At 37.8% G+C, this 22,086-nt stretch overlaps 1 protein-coding gene across 13 annotated transcripts in view; it reads right to left on the bottom strand.

Moving 5' to 3' along the window:
• Positions 1 to 22,086, bottom strand: part of LOC105219245 (hypothetical protein) — a 46,334-nt gene that overhangs the window by 13,108 nt on the left and 11,140 nt on the right. For 7 of the 13 annotated variants that reach the window (XM_011195251.3, XM_029044885.2, XM_054226702.1 and 4 more), the window contains one exon: positions 114 to 1,026. In XM_011195251.3, the coding sequence (XP_011193553.1) occupies positions 114 to 704 (591 nt within the window). In that variant the 5' untranslated portion in view covers positions 705 to 1,026. Of the gene's footprint in view, positions 1 to 113; positions 1,027 to 1,134; positions 1,349 to 1,457; positions 3,275 to 3,405; positions 4,529 to 22,086 lie in introns of those variants that run through there. The other 6 variants (XM_054226697.1, XM_054226698.1, XR_008470267.1 and 3 more) reach the window with 5 other exon arrangements.

Raw genomic sequence — 22,086 nt, 5'->3', positions numbered from 1 at the left:
TTTTACTTACTAAAGGGGAAGAAGAAATCTAGACATGTTAAGGAAGATATTATGAACATTTGTTTTAGATATGATTTTTAAATACTTATATACATATGTATATCTGAACTTACCGGTATTTTAAACATAGTATCAACGTCGAAATAATCACTTTTATGATCCATTGTAACAGCATAAGGAGCGGCGCTTAAGTTTCGAACAGTACGTGTTGCAATGAGGAACATCAAAGACACCAACGTTACAGCGGCAATTATTATTAAGGAGTCCGCACTGGTGAGCCAATCGCATAGGATCCACGACCCTCGCCACATATTCACGCATACGATGCCAAATAAAGCTGTGTAGCTTCGCGAAATTACGTAATAGGTGAGGCGACGCTTATCGGGATGAATGTAACTTCGAAAAAAAGATTGAGTGATTGTAAAAAAGAAATGACCAGAAAGACCAATCAAAAAGGACATCAGCGCAGACAACGGCATGCTCCGTGGGAATAATAAAACTCCCATTAATTCCCAAGTACCTCGCCAATAGGCAATTACGCAAGGTGCCACTATGACACATGATAGTACTGCGTCCAATATTTCCAGAAATAATTCATGCAGACTTTTGATCTTCTTCTTCGGTCTTAAATTAACAATGTTGTTGCTCTGCTGAGACTTTTTCTTTGAAATGGACGATGTACTTCCCTCACCACTTAACATCATTTGGTATAATTAAGGAGCGTGCAAACAACAATTCAATAACTTATTGATTTATGTGACAGTTGTAGTTGTTGTGCCTCTTCTGTATCGTGCGTCTTCTATATCGCGGTATTTTATTTGTGAAATTTGTAATTTTCTTCATATATGCATACACATATGTATGCGTGTTGAGCGTGAGTTTGTGCTGAAACAAGGTAATTAATCTGAGGTCGTTGAAACATCTATATATAACATTTTATATCCGAAATAAGTATAAAGATGCGAATTGGAGTAATACGCAGGTACGTTGGATACATGTGCTTTCGTATGTATTGCTGCCTGCAACCTAAAAAAGTTTCATTGTTATTTTGATAATTTAATGCATTTATTTGTAGAGAAATTTAAATTAATTGCTTTTTCTTTAGATTTCATTGATTACTTGTATCCCACTTACACTTATCAGAGGGACTGTCGTCAGTTAAATCTCATAATCACATGTAAAAGTCTTACACAATTGTTTTATTAAGTGTAGAGATTACAGTACACATAGTTATTTTCCATAAAGATGTACGCACATATCATGTAGCTATTTGCATCAGAGTATTGGTTTATTATTTTTCAACTTTACGCTTCACTATGTCGATATTAAATTTGCATGGGCACGTATTCTGAATTATTGGTTTATAATGTTTAAATAACATGTCCACGGATATTTAAATGATGAATGTAGATATAATTCTATAGATGTATGCATAGTACACTGTACTAAGTACTCACTTCCAGTTATTTGCCTTCCCAACACGGTTTGATTAAATTTAGAACTAAAGTCGACAAAGAGATGGTGTGAGTCGATCCTATTTTCATGGGTCTTCTCCAAAATTTGGCGCATGGTGAATATCTGGTCTGTTGTTGATTTTCCAGGTCTAAAGCCACACTGATAAGGGCCAATCAGTTTGTTGACGGTGGGCTTTAGTCTTTCACACAATACGCTGGACAGAACCTTATACGCGATGTTGAGGAGGCTTATCCCACGGTAATTGGCGCAAATTGTGGGGTCTCCCTTTTTGTGTATTGGGCAGAGTACACTGAGATTCCAATCGTCAGGCATGCTTTCTTCCGACCATATTCTGCAAAGAAGCTGATGCAAGCACCTTATCAGCTCTTCGCCGCCGTATTTGAATAGCCCGGCCGGTAATCCATCGGCCCCCGCCGCCTTATTGTTCTTCAAGCGGGTAATTGCTATTCGAATTTCTTCACGGTCGGGCAATGGAACATCTGCTCCATCGTCGTCGATTGGGGAATCGGGTTCGCCATCTCCTGGTGTTGTACTTTCACTGCCATTCAGCAGGCTGGAGAAGTGTTCCCTCCACAAACTCAGTATACTCTGGTCATCAATAACTAGATCACCTCTGCTCTCAGACAGCAGAAGTGATTGCAGCTTCTCGAAGTCGAACCTTCCTTGTGTTTGTTGACGTGTGCGCTTTTCTACACAGAGGCGGGTGCGTATCTTAGCTGCTACAAGATAGTGGTCCGAGTCGATGTTGGGACCACGAAGCGTACGCACATCAAAAACACTGGAGACATGTCGTCCATCTATCACAACATGATCGATCTGGTTGCGAGTGATTCGATCCGGGGACAGCCAAGTAGCTTGATGGATTTTCTTATACTGGAATCTAGTCATATTTCGGGTCCCGGCGAAGTCGATCAGCCTCAGACCGTTTGGTGATGTTTCGTCATGGAGGCTGAATTTTCCGACTGTTGGGCCAAAGACACCTTCTTTACCCAACCTAGCGTTGAAATCGCCAAGCACGATTTTGACATCGTGGCGGGGGCAGCGCTCATAGGTACGTTCTAGGCGCTCATAGAAGGTATCTTTGATCACGTGGGCGCAAATCAGCGATATGTTGAAGAACTTCGCTTTGAGACGTTCATCCACCGGAGTGAATGCCAGAACTCGACGACGGAGTCTCTCTCCCACCACGAATCCCACACCGAATTTGCGCTCCTTTATATGGCCGCTGTAGTAGATGTCACAAGGACCCATCTTCTTCCGTCCATGTCCCGTCCATCGCATTTCTTGGATTGCGGGGATGTCAGCTTTTACTCTTACGAGGACATCAACCAGCTGGGCAGAGGCACCTTCCCAATTAAGGGTCCGGACATTCCAGGTGCATGCCTTTAATTCGTAGTCCTTTAAACGTTTGCAGTGGTCGTCATCAAAATTGGGGTCTCTCATCCGAGGCTGTTTCTTTCTTTTCATTGGGGGGTGTTTTTATGTGGTGGGTCCCAAACCCTACGCACAACCGCATAAGCGGGATTCGCCTTCTCACTTTAGCTCGCCTCCAAACGGATGTCTGTTGGCTACCCAGAGGATACTTGGTCTAAGACCGGAAGTCGTGAACTGCTTGAGCCACATGTAAAAGAATCGTTCCTGGCCACTCCCAAGTGAATGACAGTCAGAAACTTTCCTCACTTACGTGAACTTCTACATATGACTCCATCTTCGGGGATCAACTTAATTTTTACATAAATCAGCTTTGATTTTGGAACTTTTTGTCCTATGTGCCTCTTGAAAGTTTTCCACAAACTTTCTATAAGAATTATTTATAAGATAATACTACGTTCGGACCGACATTGAAAAAATGGGTTTTCGTTCGAAAACTTGTGTTTTCATCCTTGCAAAATCTGTCAAACAAAATCACAGTTCTCGCTGAAAACTTACATTGCACTCATTATAATCGATGTCTGCTCTAGTTTAGTCGATATAATTGGAAGACATATTTTGCCATCCACATTGTCAGCTGATATTTCTTGACATTTTAAAAAAGAATGGAGAAAAAACAAAAGTACAAAAAAATAAATTCCTGCGGTGAGAGGTAGGAAGTCGGTCAGAACGACTTTGGTTCCACAATCCACAAATTGTGTTTTCAAGAGGTTTTCAATGTCGGTCCGAACGTAGTATGAGATTTATTGCACAGGCCAACCCATATATTAAACAACATTGTCCGAAAACGATTCCAAGTGTATATTTGGGGCCATTGTCTTGCTGGTGTCCCTATTTTAAAGGCAATTCCCCTTAACAAAAGGTAGCATATTATATTCAAGTATTTGAAACCGTGAAAAGAGGATCGACATACACCACCTTTTTGTCGATTTTAAAGCTGCTTTCGACAGCACCAAAAGAAGCTGCCTTTATGCCGCGATGTCTGAATTTGGTATCCCCGCAAAACTAATACGGCTGTGTAAGTTGACGTTGAGCAACACCAAAAGCTCCGTCATGATTGGGAAGGACCTCTCCGAGCCGTTCGATACCAAACGAGGTTACAGACAAGGTGACTCACTATCGTGCGACTTCTTTAACGTGATGCTGGAAAAAATTATAAGAGCTGCAGAGATAAACCGAGAAGGTACAATCTTCTACAAGAATGTACAGCTCCTGGCGTACGCCGATGATATTGATATCATCGGAAGCAACAACCGCGCCGTTTGTTCTGCTTTTTCCCGCATGGATAAGGAGGCGAAGCGAATGGGTCTGGAGGTGAATGAGGACAAGACGAAATATCTCCTGTCATCAAGCAAACAGTCGGCGCATTCGCGTCTTGGCTCCCACGTCACTGTTGACAGTCATAACTTCGAGGTCGTAGATAATTTCGTATACCTGGGAACCAGCATCAACAACACGAACAATGTCAGCCTCGAAATCCTGCGCATAATAACTCTTGCCAACAGGTGCTACTTTGGACTGAGTAGGCAATTGAACAGTAAAGTCCTCTCTCGACGAACCAAAATCAAGCTCTACAAGTCTCTTATCATTCCCGTCCTGCTTTACGGTACAGAAGCTTGGACGATGTCAACATCAGATGAGACGACACTAGGAGTTTTCGAGAGGAAAATTTTGCGCCAGATTTATGGTCCTCAGAACATTGGCAACGGCGAATACCGCAGACGATGGAACGATGAGCTGTACGAGTTATACGACGGCATTGACATAGTTCAGCGAATAAAAAGACAGCGCCTACGCTGTCTAGGTCATGTTGTCCGAATGGACGAAAACACTCCAGCCCTGAAAGTGTTCGATACAGTACACGCCGGAGGAAGCCGAGGCCTCCACTCCGTGGGAGGGACCAGGTGGAGAGCGACCTGGTTAAACTTGGGATCTCCAACTGGCGCCGAACTGCGAAGGAGAGAGAGAGGTGGCGCACTACCGTCGATTCGGCTATAACCGGCTAAACGGTTGCAACGCCAATCACATACATTTGAACTTAAAGATGCTTGACCATATTTTTCTTAATTTAAAATATTGACCCAACGCCAGGCCAGGAAAACACCTATACACCATGATGGACCTAATCCTATGAATGCACGTTTTAGTAGAGTGCTCTTGCAAATTTAGTTCAGATGCTATTGCTACAGATCCTATAAAAGGATGCTATTTCTATAAGGATGTCATATTTTTGTAGTTTTACGTGACTTTCCTTTTCTGGAATGAGGTTTATTCGTAGTAAGGCATTATAAAATGAAGTATTGATATTGTCTAAACATTTGAGCCATATTACATTAACATTTTCGTAATTTTTGAACGATCTCACTTCTCAATACATCACCTTTCGTTTTATCAGAAAGCGATCTCAAACTACATACATATATGATTCCAATATAAAATTTATATGTTTTCATTCATATGTGCAGTGGCATTCACAATGCATATATATGTACATATAACGGAATATTTACGATGTAAATACAAATTATAAGAGACATAACAATGTCTTCTGGTTACTAAAAATAAGAACTGGCAAGCCATTTGGATGAACTTTGCTATTTTACTTAAATATTATATAATTGTTATTTGTGTCGACATATTAAGTTTACAGCAGTGTCACGCTTGTGTTTTTTATTATTATTACAACCAAGTAGTCGACACTATCGTATTAAACTTTTTCAAACTAATCCATTTTTTTAAGAAAGCCAAACTTTTCTCCGAATACGTGAAGATATTAAATTATATAATATTCGTCCTCAATCTTAATAAACTAACATAAATGTAGTATCTGTTGAAATACTATAGTATTAGTTGAAATACTTCTTGTGAAACTATAGCGATCATTTTGCAGGATAACGAGACGAGTGGAAATCAGGATGCCTGTCTGTCCTTGCAAGTGATTACTTGAGTAAAACTTGAGATATATTGATGAAACTTGGTACACATGGTTGGTATTATAGAAATTAAGGCAGAAATCATTATTATTAGGAGTACAGGGCCACCCAAGTTATATACTGATTTCATTCGTACACTGTAAATAATCTTGGAGTGAAAACACATCTTTATTTACCTAAAATATCAAACATATCACTACACATCATATATTAGTACCAGGAGACGGTCTGAGGTCCTTTAATTAATTTTGGTATAAAACTTAATTGTGCCTGTGATTTATGTCAATTTTAATAAGATAATTCAGACATTGCCCGAAATTTTCGTCATAAAGTCAATGAGAATATATTATATTATACACTGATGTAATTCACGGACCGATAAGATTCACTTTTGCCATATGTTAAGATATGTATATTGAATATTGACCGATATATACGGGATAAAAAAAACATTTTTATACTCTCGCAACAAAGTTGCTAAAGAGAGTATTATAGTTTTGTTCTCTTAATGGTTGTTTGTGGCACCAAGAAATAAAAGAGTTAGATATGGGGTTATATATATATAAATGATCAGGATGACGAGTGGAGTTTAAATCCGGATGTCTGTCCTTCCGTCTGTCCGTCCGTCTGTTCGTGCAAGCGATAACTTGAGTAAAAATTGAGATATCTTAATGAAACTTGGAACACATGTTCCTTGGGACCGTGAGAGGGTTGCTTTCGAAAATTGGCAATACCATTGCCACGCCCACAAAATGGCGAAAACCAAAACACATAAAGTGTCATAATAAAGCCATAAATACAGTTATAACAGTAAAATTTGAAATCGCACTAGCAAGGGGCATATTTGGATGTAATTTTTTTGGGTAAGTGGTCAGCCGGGAAATCCAACGCAGAATCACTCTTGCCAACAGGTGCTGCTATGGACTAAGTAGGCAATTGAAAAGTAAAGTCCTCTCTCGACGAACAAAAACCAAACTCTACAAGTCTCTCATCATTCCCGTCCTACTTTACGGTGCAGAAGCGTGGACGATGTCAACATCCGATGAGACGGCACTAGGAGTTTTCGAGAGAAAGGTTTTGCGGAAGATTTATGGTCCCTTAAAAATTGGAAACGGCGAATACCGCAGACGATGGAACGATGAGCTGTATGTGTTATTCGACGACATAGAAATAGTCCAGCTAGCTGGCTAGGTCATGTTGTTCGAATGGATGAAAGTGCTCCAGCTCTGAAAGTATTCGATGCAGTACCCGCTGGTGGAAGCCGAGGAAGAGGGAGACGTCCACTCCGATGGAAGGACCAGGTGGAGAGGGACCTGGCTTCGCTTGGTATAACCAATTGGCGCCAAACTGCCAGAAGGAGGGATACGTGGCGCGCTGTTTTGGACTCGGCTATAACCGCGTAAGCGGTGTCTACGCCAGTCAAGGAGAAGAAGAAGTGGGCCAAATCGGTTATTTCGCAAACCAATAAAACTATATAAACCAAACTTTCTGCAGTCGTTTCTTTTAGCCACTTCTTAACACAATCCAAAAATTAAGGAAATCGGATAATAACCACGCCCACCTTGCATACAAAGGTTAGGTTGAAAATTACTAAAAGTGCGAAACGACGAAAAACGTCAGAAACACTAAATTTTACAGAAGAAATGGCAGAAGGAAGCTGCAGTCAGATTTTTTTGCAAAATTGAAAATGGGCGTGGCATTGCTCACTTATGGGTCAAAAAACATATCTCAGGAACTACTCGAGAGATTTCAATGAAATTCGGTATATAATATTTTCTTGACACCCTGATAACACGGACAAAAACTGGGCGAAATCAATTCACAACCACGACTAATTTCCTTATAACTCAATTTTGAAGTCCATCTTATTCCCTTACTTTATAATATATACATAAGGAACCAATGAAGACAGCGGAATAAAACTTTACACAAATAGTGTATATCATCTCTGGCTTCATTTGTGAAAAAATTGTCGAAAACGGACTATAACTTTTCAACGACCCAGCTATCGAACATGTTCAATTCAGCGCCTAAGGGTAAATCTCTTAGATAATTTAATGAAATTCAGAGGAAATTGTTTTCTTTTAATAGTGTTCTGTTCCAAAAATTATTAAAATCGGGTCATAACATCTCCTAGCTCCCTACCTAATATATAGGTTTATAGGTTTTTCAAAAATACGGTGGGCTTTATTCCGTATATATGTATTGGTTAATATGTGAGATATCTTAGCATAATTAAGTGTTAGTCTTGGATATAGTGTACCTTGCTGGTGAAAATGAATGAAATCGGAAATTACCTCAGCCCTACTATATATGACGATTTTCGTTATTCTATTAAACTTTATGTCGAATTTATGGGGAAAGTTGTGTGTTATGTAAATAAAATTTCTTCAATAAATTGCGAGATTATAAAATGTTCGGTTACATCCGAACTAAACCATTCCTTACTTGTTTTATTTAAAGTTAAATCAGATGGAGTATAAAATTGTAATGTCAGGATATATAGGAAATATTACATACCAAGTTTTGGTGAAATTGAGCGTATAATTCCTCAGAAATGGTTTTTGACTTAAAAGTTTGTGTTGCGCGATTGACGTTTGATCGATGTACATACATATGTATTTCGACGTAATTTTTTGTACACTCGAGCTATCGCTTCAATGTCTGTTGGTTATGGATGTAATTTTAGGACTGTCAATCAAATTAAATGAGAAGTTTTTGAATCTTAATAAATAAGTACTGCTTTGATATAACACTTGAGAGAACTTTAAAACATATTTAGTATCAACATATGACGCCCATGCGATTCCACGACTATACGTTCACTTAATTGTGATTTGATATTCGAGATTAGGACTTTTATTTCCAAATACGCATTTTACATACATATACCAAACACCAAAATGCAACAATATTACTGCGGCAATTTGCAGTAATCGAGGAAGTCTTGCTGTGTTTTTAAATAATATTGCAGTGGATTTCGAATTTGCTATGAAGGCTTTACGCAGTGGGGATCTAATTGAGATCGTTAATAAATACATACGGGTCTATGATTTTTTAAAAGAATATCAACTGCCACATGTTGCTCATTGCAAAATTGCAAAGAGCATAGTGTTACTGTTTCAACATATTTACACCATATTTTAATTCGAAAATTAAAATAATTAAATACAAATTGATTTGTTAAATAAAGAAAATTTAATTATTTATTTATTTAATTTTATTAATAAAACAAACAATTTTACTCACATATTCGGCATATGTATATGGTATAAAGTCCATTGAAAGTTTGAAACCCCTAATATTAAGTATATGGGAGATAGGGGAAGTTTCACTCATTTTTGGCACGGAGATTTATATTATACATATTACAATTTCATTGGAACCACGCCCATTTAAAATTTTGTACACCTTTTTGTACACCATGGTTTCTAGTGGGTTTCTTTACTGAATTAAAGCATTTTTAGTAGTTTTCAACATAACTTTTGTATGGGAGGTGGGCGTGGTTATAATCCGATTTCCTCTATTTTTGGACTGTATAAGGTAGTAGTGGTGACATCCGGACTTTACTCGTCAGCCTGATCATTTGGATATATATAACCTTAACTCGTTTAGTTTTAGTACTTACAACCAACCGTTATGTAAACAAAACTATAATACTAGTTGGTAAACAACTTTGTTGCGAAAGTATAACAAGTAAGGAAGGGCTAAGTTCAGTTGCATTTACATTTTATATTCTCACAATTTATTGATGTCAATTTATTAAAATAACACAATTTGACCGATGTACTCTGTATTTGGCTTAAAGTCCACAATAATAATGAAAATCAATATACATAGTATATGGGGCTGGGATAATTCCTGAACTATATCCAAGGCTCACTTAATTTTGCTAATATAGCTCACATTTTAACCGATATATGCAGTATAAAAAGACCACCGGAAGTTTGATAATCCGAATGTAAGGTATATACAAGTTACGGGAAGTTGTTACCCAATTTTAACCATTTTTGGTATAGAGACACACTATTAGAAGAGAAAGATTCTATCTTAATTACATTAAAATTTCTGAGAGAATTAATGATATTTTCGGTGATATATTACTCTTAAGCACTGAGTTCTTCATGTTCCATATCTGTGGCCTTGAAAAGTTATAGCCCGATTTCGACAATTTTCCAAAAGTGATGCCACAGCTTAGGGGGCTATACCAGTGTAACCCATGAAAAATTAAGCGATTTACGTGAAATTTTTAAGAGAAAGTACTCGAGCGAATGTTTTGAAGTTTTTTGGACATAATAAGGTATATGTTCAGCTATATTTTAAGATTTTTTTTACTCTTGGGAGGTGCCAAACAAAGGTCCCCAACTGCTGACATGATTAGCTGAAACAAAAGAATTCAAAAAGGATGAATACGATGACCTACGATTATTGAAAATATCCAAAATTAACAAAATGGCGTAGTTCTAAAAACATGTCGTTTATTTAGTTAAACAAGTGTTGTTTTTTAATGCCATTGACAATTTTCAACAAATCAAATCAATCAGAATACTCAGTTTAAATTTGAAGTCGATCGGTCAATTTCCCGTTGAGTTATGATGTCAGCAATTTTGAAAAATGTCGTTTCAAGAAAAACGCGTTTAAAGTCTAGACTAGTCTAGTGATCACACTTTAGAACGCTGACATTCAAAAACTATTCAAGATACGACCTTACCGCTTTCACAGGATATTTTTGAAAGTATAAGCTATCAAATAATAATAAACAAATCGATTTTTTTCACACTTGTATAGCCCCTTAAATACAATATTTGGTTAAAGTTTTATTCCGTTATCTTCTAATATATATGTGGCAACACCATAAAGCTTTATAATTTATAATCGCTAATGCAACCATGCATTTTAACATTTTGACATTTTATTGTGTATTATCCTTCATACTATTGTACCCTTTTATGAACTGTCAATAAATCTTCCCTTTTTCTCATCAACCATCGAGCGTGTAACAAGTATACTTTTGCAATTAAGCTATATTGGTGACCCGCGAACGTAAGTAATTATTTTAAATATTTTCAACGCGAAAATGTTAAATATGCGAACATCCGCGGACACGAATACCGATGGAGAACCACTTCCATCACAGAATATACCACCACGGATTCCATTGCCGGTGATGTCGGAAGATAATGTCGAAGCGTATTTCTTTTCAATGGACTTCTGGTTTGAAGCCTCCCGCGCTTTTTCCGACACGGCAAAATTTAACATAGTACTGGCAAGTGTACCTCCAGCAAAATTATTGGAGATGCGTACACTTATCGAAGATGTACCTGCTACAGAAAAAATCAACTACATTCGCCGTAAAATCATCGAAAACTTCACCGAGAGTCAGCAACGTCGGCTTCAACGCGTTTTGAAGGAACTCCCATTGGGTGACCGAAGACCTAGCGATTTGTACAATGAAATGCATCGCACTGCAGGCGCCACGCTCAGCGAGAGTATACTTCACGATCTCTGGGTCAGCCGCTTACCACCGTACGCACAAGCTGCTATCATCGCAACAAATGTTCCAATTAGCGACAAAATTAAAATCGCTGATTCCATCACAGAATGCTTATCTCTGAAGGATGGTGGACATATCTTTGAGGTTAGCTCCGAAACGCAATCGCAGGGTGAGTTGAGTGAAATACGAAATGAAATTGCTGCTCTTTCAAAAAGCGTAGGAAAGTTGTTGCGGAATGGCCAATATACCGAAAGACAGCGCAGTAGATTTCCATCACGTGGAAGAGCCGTTATTCAACATGCGCAAAATTTTTGTTGGTATCATGCCAAATTTGGTACAAACGCTACGAAATGTCGGCAGCCGTGCTCTTTTACAGCTGTACCTATTTCTCGTCAATAGGTCAGCTCGGCTAATTCAATATCAGAGCCCGGCAAACACTCTGATATATCAACAGGTCGCCGCCTTTGCATTTACGACACATCAGCGAAACTGAGTTTTTTAATAGATTCAGGAGCTGACATATCCGTCATACCGAGGTCGACTAAATTAGCCAGAGCACGTCCATCGTCACTTTCATTGTTTGCCGCAAATGGTTCACTCGTACATACCTACGGTGAAGTTATACTCAAATTAAATTTAAATCTACGTCGTGAATTTCTATGGAAATTCATAATAGCTGATGTCACGCAGGGTATCCTTGGTGCAGACTTCTTAAGTCATCATGGTTTAATCGTCGATTAACAAGGTCAAAGTCTCGTAGATCGCAACACTCTATTCAAAACGCTGTGCTCAGTTACGCAACTTAAACAAGTATCGAATATATCAACGATAAATTTTACGGAAAATTTTTCTGATATTCTAAAGGAGTTCTCCGAAATCACATATCCATCACAACTTGGCATACGTACGAACACGTCAGCAGTTCACCATATTTCAACTACTGGCCCACCAGTATGCTCACGACCGAGATGCTTATCTCCGGAGAAACTCGCAGCTGCACGTGCAGAATTTGAACTTCTAAGCAAGCTTGGTATTTGCCGCCCGTCGAATAGCAGCTGGGCTAGCCCCTTGCATCTAGTCCGCAAGGCTGACGGATCGTGGAGACCATGTGGCGATTACAGGGCTTTGAACGCTAACACGATCCCTGACCGCTACCCGATACCTTTTCTTTAAGATTTTTCAACGATTCTAGCAGGTAAAATGATATTTTCAAAGATAGATTTGCAGAAAGCATTTCACCAGCTGCCGATTCACCCCGATGATATCTGCAAAACTGCCATTACGACGCCGTTTGGTCTATTTGAATTTACTCATATGACATTCGGGTTAAGGAATGCTGCACAGACGTTCCAGCGTTTAATAAACGAAGTGCTTCGAGGCTTAGATTTTACATTTGCGTATTTAGATGATGTTTGCATCGCATCAAAATCGATTGATGAACACAAACAACATCTTCGTATAGTATTTAACCGTTTACGAGACTACAATTTAACGATCAATGTCGCGAAATCGCAATTTGGAGTATCTCAACTCGATTTTTTAGGCCATTCAAGAGCCGTTATTCAACATGCGCAAAATTTTTGTTGGTATCATGCCAAATTTGGTACAAACGCTACGAAATGTCGGCAGCCGTGCTCTTTTACAGCTGTACCTATTTCTCGTCAATAGGTCAGCTCGGCTAATTCAATATCAGAGCCCGGCAAACACTCTGATATATCAACAGGTCGCCGCCTTTGCATTTACGACACATCAGCGAAACTGAGTTTTTTAATAGATTCAGGAGCTGACATATCCGTCATACCGAGGTCGACTAAATTAGCCAGAGCACGTCCATCGTCACTTTCATTGTTTGCCGCAAATGGTTCACTCGTACATACCTACGGTGAAGTTATACTCAAATTAAATTTAAATCTACGTCGTGAATTTCTATGGAAATTCATAATAGCTGATGTCACGCAGGGTATCCTTGGTGCAGACTTCTTAAGTCATCATGGTTTAATCGTCGATTAACAAGGTCAAAGTCTCGTAGATCGCAACACTCTATTCAAAACGCTGTGCTCAGTTACGCAACTTAAACAAGTATCGAATATATCAACGATAAATTTTACGGAAAATTTTTCTGATATTCTAAAGGAGTTCTCCGAAATCACATATCCATCACAACTTGGCATACGTACGAACACGTCAGCAGTTCACCATATTTCAACTACTGGCCCACCAGTATGCTCACGACCGAGATGCTTATCTCCGGAGAAACTCGCAGCTGCACGTGCAGAATTTGAACTTCTAAGCAAGCTTGGTATTTGCCGCCCGTCGAATAGCAGCTGGGCTAGCCCCTTGCATCTAGTCCGCAAGGCTGACGGATCGTGGAGACCATGTGGCGATTACAGGGCTTTGAACGCTAACACGATCCCTGACCGCTACCCGATACCTTTTCTTTAAGATTTTTCAACGATTCTAGCAGGTAAAATGATATTTTCAAAGATAGATTTGCAGAAAGCATTTCACCAGCTGCCGATTCACCCCGATGATATCTGCAAAACTGCCATTACGACGCCGTTTGGTCTATTTGAATTTACTCATATGACATTCGGGTTAAGGAATGCTGCACAGACGTTCCAGCGTTTAATAAACGAAGTGCTTCGAGGCTTAGATTTTACATTTGCGTATTTAGATGATGTTTGCATCGCATCAAAATCGATTGATGAACACAAACAACATCTTCGTATAGTATTTAACCGTTTACGAGACTACAATTTAACGATCAATGTCGCGAAATCGCAATTTGGAGTATCTCAACTCGATTTTTTAGGCCATTCAATTACAAAAGATGGCATTCGCCCATTGCCAAGCCGCGTGGAAGCTTTAACAAGCATGAAGCCGCCCAAGATTGCTAAAGAACTTAAACGTTTTTTGGCAATGCTAAATTTTTATCGGAGATTTCTTCCTAACGCCTTAGAGTTACAACCCACTCTTCGCGATGATAGTCGGAAATAAGAAAAACGACAACACCGTCTTAAATTGGAATGACGATACTAAACGTCATTTTGAGGCTGCGAAAGCACAACTAGCAAACTGTGTTATGTTAGCTCATCCGCTACCTGACGTAGAACTTTCATTGTGGGTAGATGCCTCTGATTTTTCAGCGGGAGCAGTTTTGAATCAAATGGTAGATGGCGAACTTCAACCTTTAGGATTCTTTTCAAGAAAATTCTCATCAGCTGAAATGCGTTACAGTACGTACGACCGTGAGTTGACCGCGCTATACACCTCCATTCGTCACTTTCGCTACATGTTAGAGGGTCGTAGTTGCCACGTCTACACGGACCATAAGCCGTTAGTATTCGCATTCCGACAACAATTGCATAGAGCTTCCGATCGTCAAGTTAGGCAGTTGGATTTCATATCACAAATCACTACTGATATCCTACATGTTAAAGGTGAAAAAAATGTAACCGCTGATCTTTTATAACGAATTCAATCACTTACCACCGCTGTAATAGACTATGACGCCCTCGCCGTGGACCAAGAAAACGACGAAGAGTTACAAGCACACCTGAATGACACCATTCGGCATTCGCTAAAATTGAAACCTTTCATGATACCTCCAAGTACCAGAAAAGTTTTTTGTGATATATCAACTGGACGTATTCGTCCCTTCGTAACATCAAAATTTCGACAAAATTTTATTCAGGCTACACACAATCTGTCGCACCCTGGCACACGCGCCACTGTGAAATTGATGGTTGACAGATTTGTTTGGCCATGCATTGCGAGAGATAGCAGATCTTTTGCAAGATGTTGCATTCAGTGCCAACGGTGTAAAGTCATTCGACACAACAAAAGTTTACTTCAAAGCAGAACAAATCCAAGTAGCCGATTTGGACATTTGCATATCGACATTGTTGGACCGTTTCCAATATCGGAAGGCAATCGATATTGCTTAACAATAATTGATCGATTTACGCGGGAGTGACGCATTTAAAAACCACACCGTATCATCCACAATGTAATGGACTAATAGAACGATGGCACCGCACATTAAAATCTGCAATTTTATGTCATAAAGTAGACCAGTGGACAACCTATCTACCGCTTATACTGCTTGGACTACGTTCAACATATAAAGAAGACATCGGTTCTACTCCATCTGAATTGGTATATGGAACATCATTGCGATTACCTTCAGAACTTTTCATCGAACAACCCAGCAATCAAAACCAATCAGAAATCTTAGTGGAGCTACGGTGTATCATGCGAGAATTGCGTCCTGTTAATACAGCTTGGCATACTAAGCAAAACATTTTTGTTCATGGCGATCTCAAATCTTGTGATCAAGTTTTCATCCGCGATGACTCTATCAGGCCGTCGTTATCAGCACCGTATTTGGGACCATACAAAGTTTTGAGCCGCTCATCTAAGTATTTCGAAGTGGAAATAAACGAGAACAAAGTCAAAGTTTCCATCGATCGTCTTAAGCCAGTTTTTACACCACCTACGACTCACTAGAAGGAGGGTACTGTGGCAACACCATAAAGCTTTATAATTTATAATCGCTAATGCAACCATGCATTTTAACATTTTGACATTTTATTGTGTATTATCCTTCATACTATTGTACCCTTTTATGAACTGTCAATAAATCTTCCCTTTTTCTCATCAACCATCGAGCGTGTAACAAGTATACTTTTGCAATTAAGCTATATATATATTATAAAGTGAAATAATCAGGTGAAAAACTAAATTGAGTTATATGGGAAGTAGGCGTAGGGATGGCTCTCGCAACAAAGTTGCTAGCAACAAAGATGCTAGAGAGTATTATAGTTTTGTTCACATAAGGGTTGTTTGTAACACCCAAAACTAAACGAGTTAGATATAGGGTTATATATACCAAAGTAATCAGGGTGAAGAGTGGAGTTCAAATCCGAATGTCTGTCTGTCCGTCCGTCCGTCCGTCTGTGCAAGCTGTAACTTGAGAAAAACGTCAGAAATACTAAATTTCACATAAGAAATGGCAGATGGAAGCTGCACTCAGATTTTTTTACAAAATGGAAAATGGGCGTGGGCTCGCCCACTTATGGGTCAAAAACCATACCTCAGGAACTACTCGACCGATTTCAATGAAACTTGGTTTGTAATAGTTTCCTTACAATGATATGTTGTGAAAATAGGCCAAATCGCTTCACAACCACGCCTACTTCCTATATACCAGAACTTTGAAGACGATCAGAATCGTTTACTTTACAATATATAAAGTAAGCACTAGTGAAGATATCGGTGCAGAACTTTGCACAAATACTATGTTTATGGTGTGGCATTTTAAAAATCGTCGAAATCGGACCATAGGTTTTAAAGGCCCCATATATCGAACACGAGGACCTCGGTGCTTCTAACCTAATATTATGGTTTCCAACATTCAATGAACTTTATACAATATATACGACGAATATGTGGGTCAAATTGTGTGTTATATAATATTATTAAAGTTAAATAAATAAATTGCGAGAGTATAAAATGTTCGGTTACACCCGAACTTAGCCCTTCCTTACTTGTTTATGTACAATTTCTCATGTCGCGAGCCCACCTAAAAATGCTCACCCAAAAAAGTGCCCAACGCGCCTTAAGTTCAAGTTTTCACTTCTGCCTGCACTCCCGGAGTGCAACCCCACAAGGTTTTTTTGTTTGCATATGTTTACGAAATATCACTTATGCAAGTTCTGAAAGAATACTATTAAAATCAACATTGCTAAATAAATTTGAAGTGTACTCATTCAAATACACCAATAGTTAAAGATTTGTGTTTCGGACAATTTTTGTATTACTTGCATTTGTCATTTTAAAACAAGTTCCCAACGAGACAACGAGCGTGGCTGTGAACCGATTTCGACCATAATCCATCCGTGTCATCAGGGTGTCAAAAATATTATGTACTGTAGAAAATATATAACTTTTGTATGGGGAGTGGGTGTGGTTATAGTCCGATATCAACTATTTTGGTGTGTGATGGGACATGTATGGCAAACGACTGCAGAATAGATATATACCAATTGCGCTCTCTTAGCAACTTTGTTTGGTTTCTACAACAATTTATGCTTTTAAATGATTTTCAATCACAGTTTTCTTTGTTTATAATGTCCCATTACTCGATATTTCTCGACAGCTTGTCATGTAACAGTTACACTCGAAACTACTAAATACAAGAAATTTTAGTTGTTCATGAATGCTTATGTTGTATTTAGAGAATAGTTCTTCAACAAAACCCACAAATTATCGTACATGTTAACATCGGATGGCTGGGCCACACCATATTAGCCGAGTCTGTGCGATTGTCGATTCGTGTTTTCAGTGTTATTCTCCTAATATCAGAAATATTGACGTATTCCAAGCTTCTGAATACTTTGGAGTAAGCTTCCTTTTAATATGTTTAGGTACATTGAAAATGCTAAAGTTCACACAGAACTGAAAGATACTTTAGTGGACGAATGGCATAGGATGTCAATTGTATTGGGCCTACCAATTCCAAATGTAGTTACTCCGACCGATTTCCAATTTTTGGACGATGTCGATATCAACACGATGATTAATCGTTCGGAATCTAGCAGTTACATATCATAAGTTGTTATAAAGTCATGTAATGAACAACAATTAAAATCTTTGGGTTCCTCGTATTTACCTCGTATCTAATACTAGCTCAACAATTTATTTTTCTTCCCATGTGGACGGTAAATTTTAAAAAACTTAAATATTCCGCAAAAGGCTCTATAGGCTAATCTCGCTATGTCAATTTTAATGTTTTAATAAAATTGATGTATAAACTAAAACTTACTCGTACAAAATTTGTTGTTGGGGTGATTTTAGGTTTTTTAATACATGCACGTAATAGGTACCAATTAATATTTGCACATGCACATTGGAATACAGTGGCAGCAAATTAATTGCCTGAGTTTGCAATTTGCAACTATATTGTGATGAAATCAAAGAAATCTTATTCATATGTAAATACCTGCATAAATATTTACATATATGTAGTATACGTACATATGTATTGACATAAATGTGGAAACATTACTTGCAGTTTTTGGCTTCAGAAATGCTTAGCTCTTTGCATTTGTTTGTGGCACTTAGTGGGCCATATGTATTCAATGATTCTATCGTTTTATTCACATTCGTTAGTAGTGTTGCATTTAACCAGTTTCGATTGTATATTGTAATGTCTGATTTTTTGTAATTTGTATGTACATACATACATATCTATGTTCATTCATTATATACCATATTAGTAAACTTATACTCGTATACATGAACATCTGTACGTATACCACTAATTTATAGAAGATATTGCATGAATGCTTATGTGTCTAATTACTTCAGCTTTTCCAGATAATGCTAATTGAATGTGATTTTTAAAGACCCCGCTAATAAACGAATTTACCTACAATTGTATGAATGATGTGCATTTACAATATGTATGGAGGCAGGTAACGGAAACATGCATTGTAGTACAGAATTCTACAACAATTCAGAATAATCAAACAACCACTACTACAAACATTCGACATACTGTAGAGTTACGATAAATTTTTATACTCTCGCAACAAAGTTGCTAAAGAGAGTATTATAATTTCATAACGGTTGGTTGTAAGTCCTAAAACTAAACAACTTAGATATAGGGTTATTTATACCAGAATGATCAGGGTTAGGAGTAAAGTTCAAATCCGGATGTCTGTCTGTCCGTTCGTCCGTGCAAGCTGTAACTTGAGATAAAATTGAGATACGAGGGCTGCTATATGTATTTCTGGCCTGGGTTTCCATTGGAAAATTTGACATTTTTTAGCATAACATCACTCAGAACGTTTTGGCATTTAATCGTGAATTGTTTTATTTACAGGAATTAAAAAATTCATCTCAGCCAACCAATGTAATTAACTCGTGAACATTTTCGTGCGATCATTTTTCACAACTTTCGACGTGGATTATCACGACAATAGTGCATCGATGAACTAAAATCTTTATATGGCTATGAAGCACCATCCTATAGCACTGTGAAAAACTGGTACAACGAATTCAATCGTGGCCGACGCTCGCTCAAAGACGAATTCGTGAAGTTCGTCCAAAAACAGCCGTTGTGCCAGAAAACATCGATGCCGTACGTGAGTTGATAACGCAAGACCGTCATGTAACATACCTTCAGATAGAGACATGCCTATGCATTTCTCCCACCAGCATACATTCGATATTGCATGAACACCTGGCCGTAAAAAAGGTTTGTTCTCGTTGGATCCCGCACAATTTGACAATCGCTCAAAAAAAGGCTCAAAAAAAGTGCTTCGAAAATTGGTTTGAGCGCATGCAAAAGTGTATAAATCTTGATGGAGAATATTTTGAAAAACAAAAAAAAAAATTTTCGTTGATAAATATTCCTATTTTCATTATTAGGCCAGAAATATATATAGCAGCCCTCGTATCATGATAAAACTTGGTACACGTAATTCTTGGTAAACTACTTAAAATATATCAAGGAAACTTTCTAGAGTCGTTTCTTTTAGGTACTACCTTATACAGTCCAAAAAAGGAAGAAATCGGATTATAACCACGCACACCTCCCATACAAAAGTTATGTTGAAAACTACTAAAAATGCTTTAATTCAGTAAGGAAAACTACTAGAAACGTAAATTTCATTATAAAGATGGTAGAGAAGAGCTGCTCTCAAAATGGTATACAAAATTTTAAATGGGCGTGGTTTCGCCCACTTTGGGTTAAAAACCATTTCTCTGAAACTACTCGACCAATTTCAATGAAATTCGGCTTCCTGGCTTCCCAATTATATATTATGAAAATAGTCCAAACCGGGTTCACAACCACGCCTACTCCCCATATACCAGAACTTTGAAGCCGATCTGAATCGATTACTTTACAATATATAAAGTAAGCACTTGTGAAGATATCGGAACACATCTTATCACAAATTATGCATTTATAGTGTGGCATCCCCCTTCTAAAAATCTCCGAAATCGGACCATAAGTATTCGAAAGCCCCATATATCGAACATGAGGACCTCAGAGCATCGAATTAATTGTTTACCGAAAATATAAATAAGTCTCTCAGATATTTTGAAGAAATTCAGAGGGAATATTTTCTTCTAATAATATGTCTCCGGGCAATGAGTGAAATCGGGTCATAACTTCCCCTAGCTCCTATATACCTAATGACAGGGTTTTCAAACGTTCAATGGGCTTTATACCATATATATGCCGAATATGTGAGCAAAATTGTTTGTTTATTAATAAAATCAAATTAAAAAATTGCGAGAGTATTAAATGTGCGGAACTTGCCATTCCTTATCATGATCCGATTATTTTAAATATGCACAGTTTTGTTCAACAACTTGTTGAGATTTTGAAGATAATTTCATAATGTCACTCTTATAGAAAATTTACAAAAAACTGGGAGAGTCTATTTTTAAAAGTTTCTCTTGAGACGAATTTTCATACATCAACATCATTCGCCATAGACAGGAACAGGTAATAATAATTTGGTGCTGGTCTGGACTATGAGGTGCATGCAAAGGAACCTCCCAAACAAGCTGTCTTTCTGTCATTAAAAAAAAGCTATATTACTGACGTAGCAACTTGATTTGAGAAAAGGCGAATAACTTATTTTTTATATCTGCATACATATATATTATAAAAACAAGTTATTTAGTTTTAAATGTCAGTTAAATTAATAAACACATTCATATTTACATATGGACTAATATTTGTTACTATACTATAGGCACCGGCATCTGCCGATACTTTGCCAACTATGCTATTTGTGCATATGCTATTAGGTTCTATATTCCATCATAATAAAATAATATAACTCTTAAACTCATTGGCCAAACAACTAAATGTTTGCAAACACATTACCATTTGACGACCACTTAAACCACGGCTGTTTACTTGACGGCCGGCTGAGTAGCCACTCGCTTCAGCAAACACAAAAGAATAAATAAGGATAGGAAAATTATTTAGAAAAACTTTAGAGGAAAAGCTTATTATTATTATATATATACATATAAATACAATTTGGCCTATATTTTCGGAGGCTATGTTAATTCCTGGACAGTTTTCAGCCATTTTGCTCGCCAAGCTAGTCATATCCACGATTACACGTTCAATTAATTATGCTATGATATCGCACATATTAACCGATATATGCGGTATAACGTCTACGGGAACTTTAAAAGCCGTATATTAGGTATATGGCTAGAGGAAATATTGACCTGATTTTTCCTATTTTCGGTACTGAGATACATTATTATAAGGAAAACATCTCATTTGAATTTCTCTAGAATATCTGAGAGATTTACCGAGATTTTCAGTAAAAAATTAGACACAGGCTTTGAGGTCTTCATGTTCCATATCACTATACCATTGGAATGCCAAGAAAATGTTATGAACCGAATATCGTTGAAATTAATCGAGTTCCTGAGATATGGTTTTTGACCGATAAGTAAGTGGCGCTACAACCCTTTCTATTTTTTATACCAATATGACTGCACCTCTTCTATAGTAATCTTAACATAGAATTTTGTGAGTCTGGTTTTTTCATTTCTAAATTTAAGCACTTTTAGTAGTTTTCAACATAACCTTTGGATGTGAAGTACCTGTGGTTATAATCCGATCCGATCCATTTTATCCAGTATACACTGGTAGTCACGTAATTAGGGACACACATTTTTATTTTGAAACGTTGGTATATTTTATAA

This window comes from Zeugodacus cucurbitae, chromosome 3, assembly GCF_028554725.1.
Source record: "Zeugodacus cucurbitae isolate PBARC_wt_2022May chromosome 3, idZeuCucr1.2, whole genome shotgun sequence".
In the NCBI taxonomy this organism is placed as follows: Eukaryota; Metazoa; Arthropoda; class Insecta; order Diptera; family Tephritidae; genus Zeugodacus; species Zeugodacus cucurbitae.
Note: the sequence above shows the minus strand (reverse complement) of the source record. Positions and strands in the feature narration are given on the sequence as shown.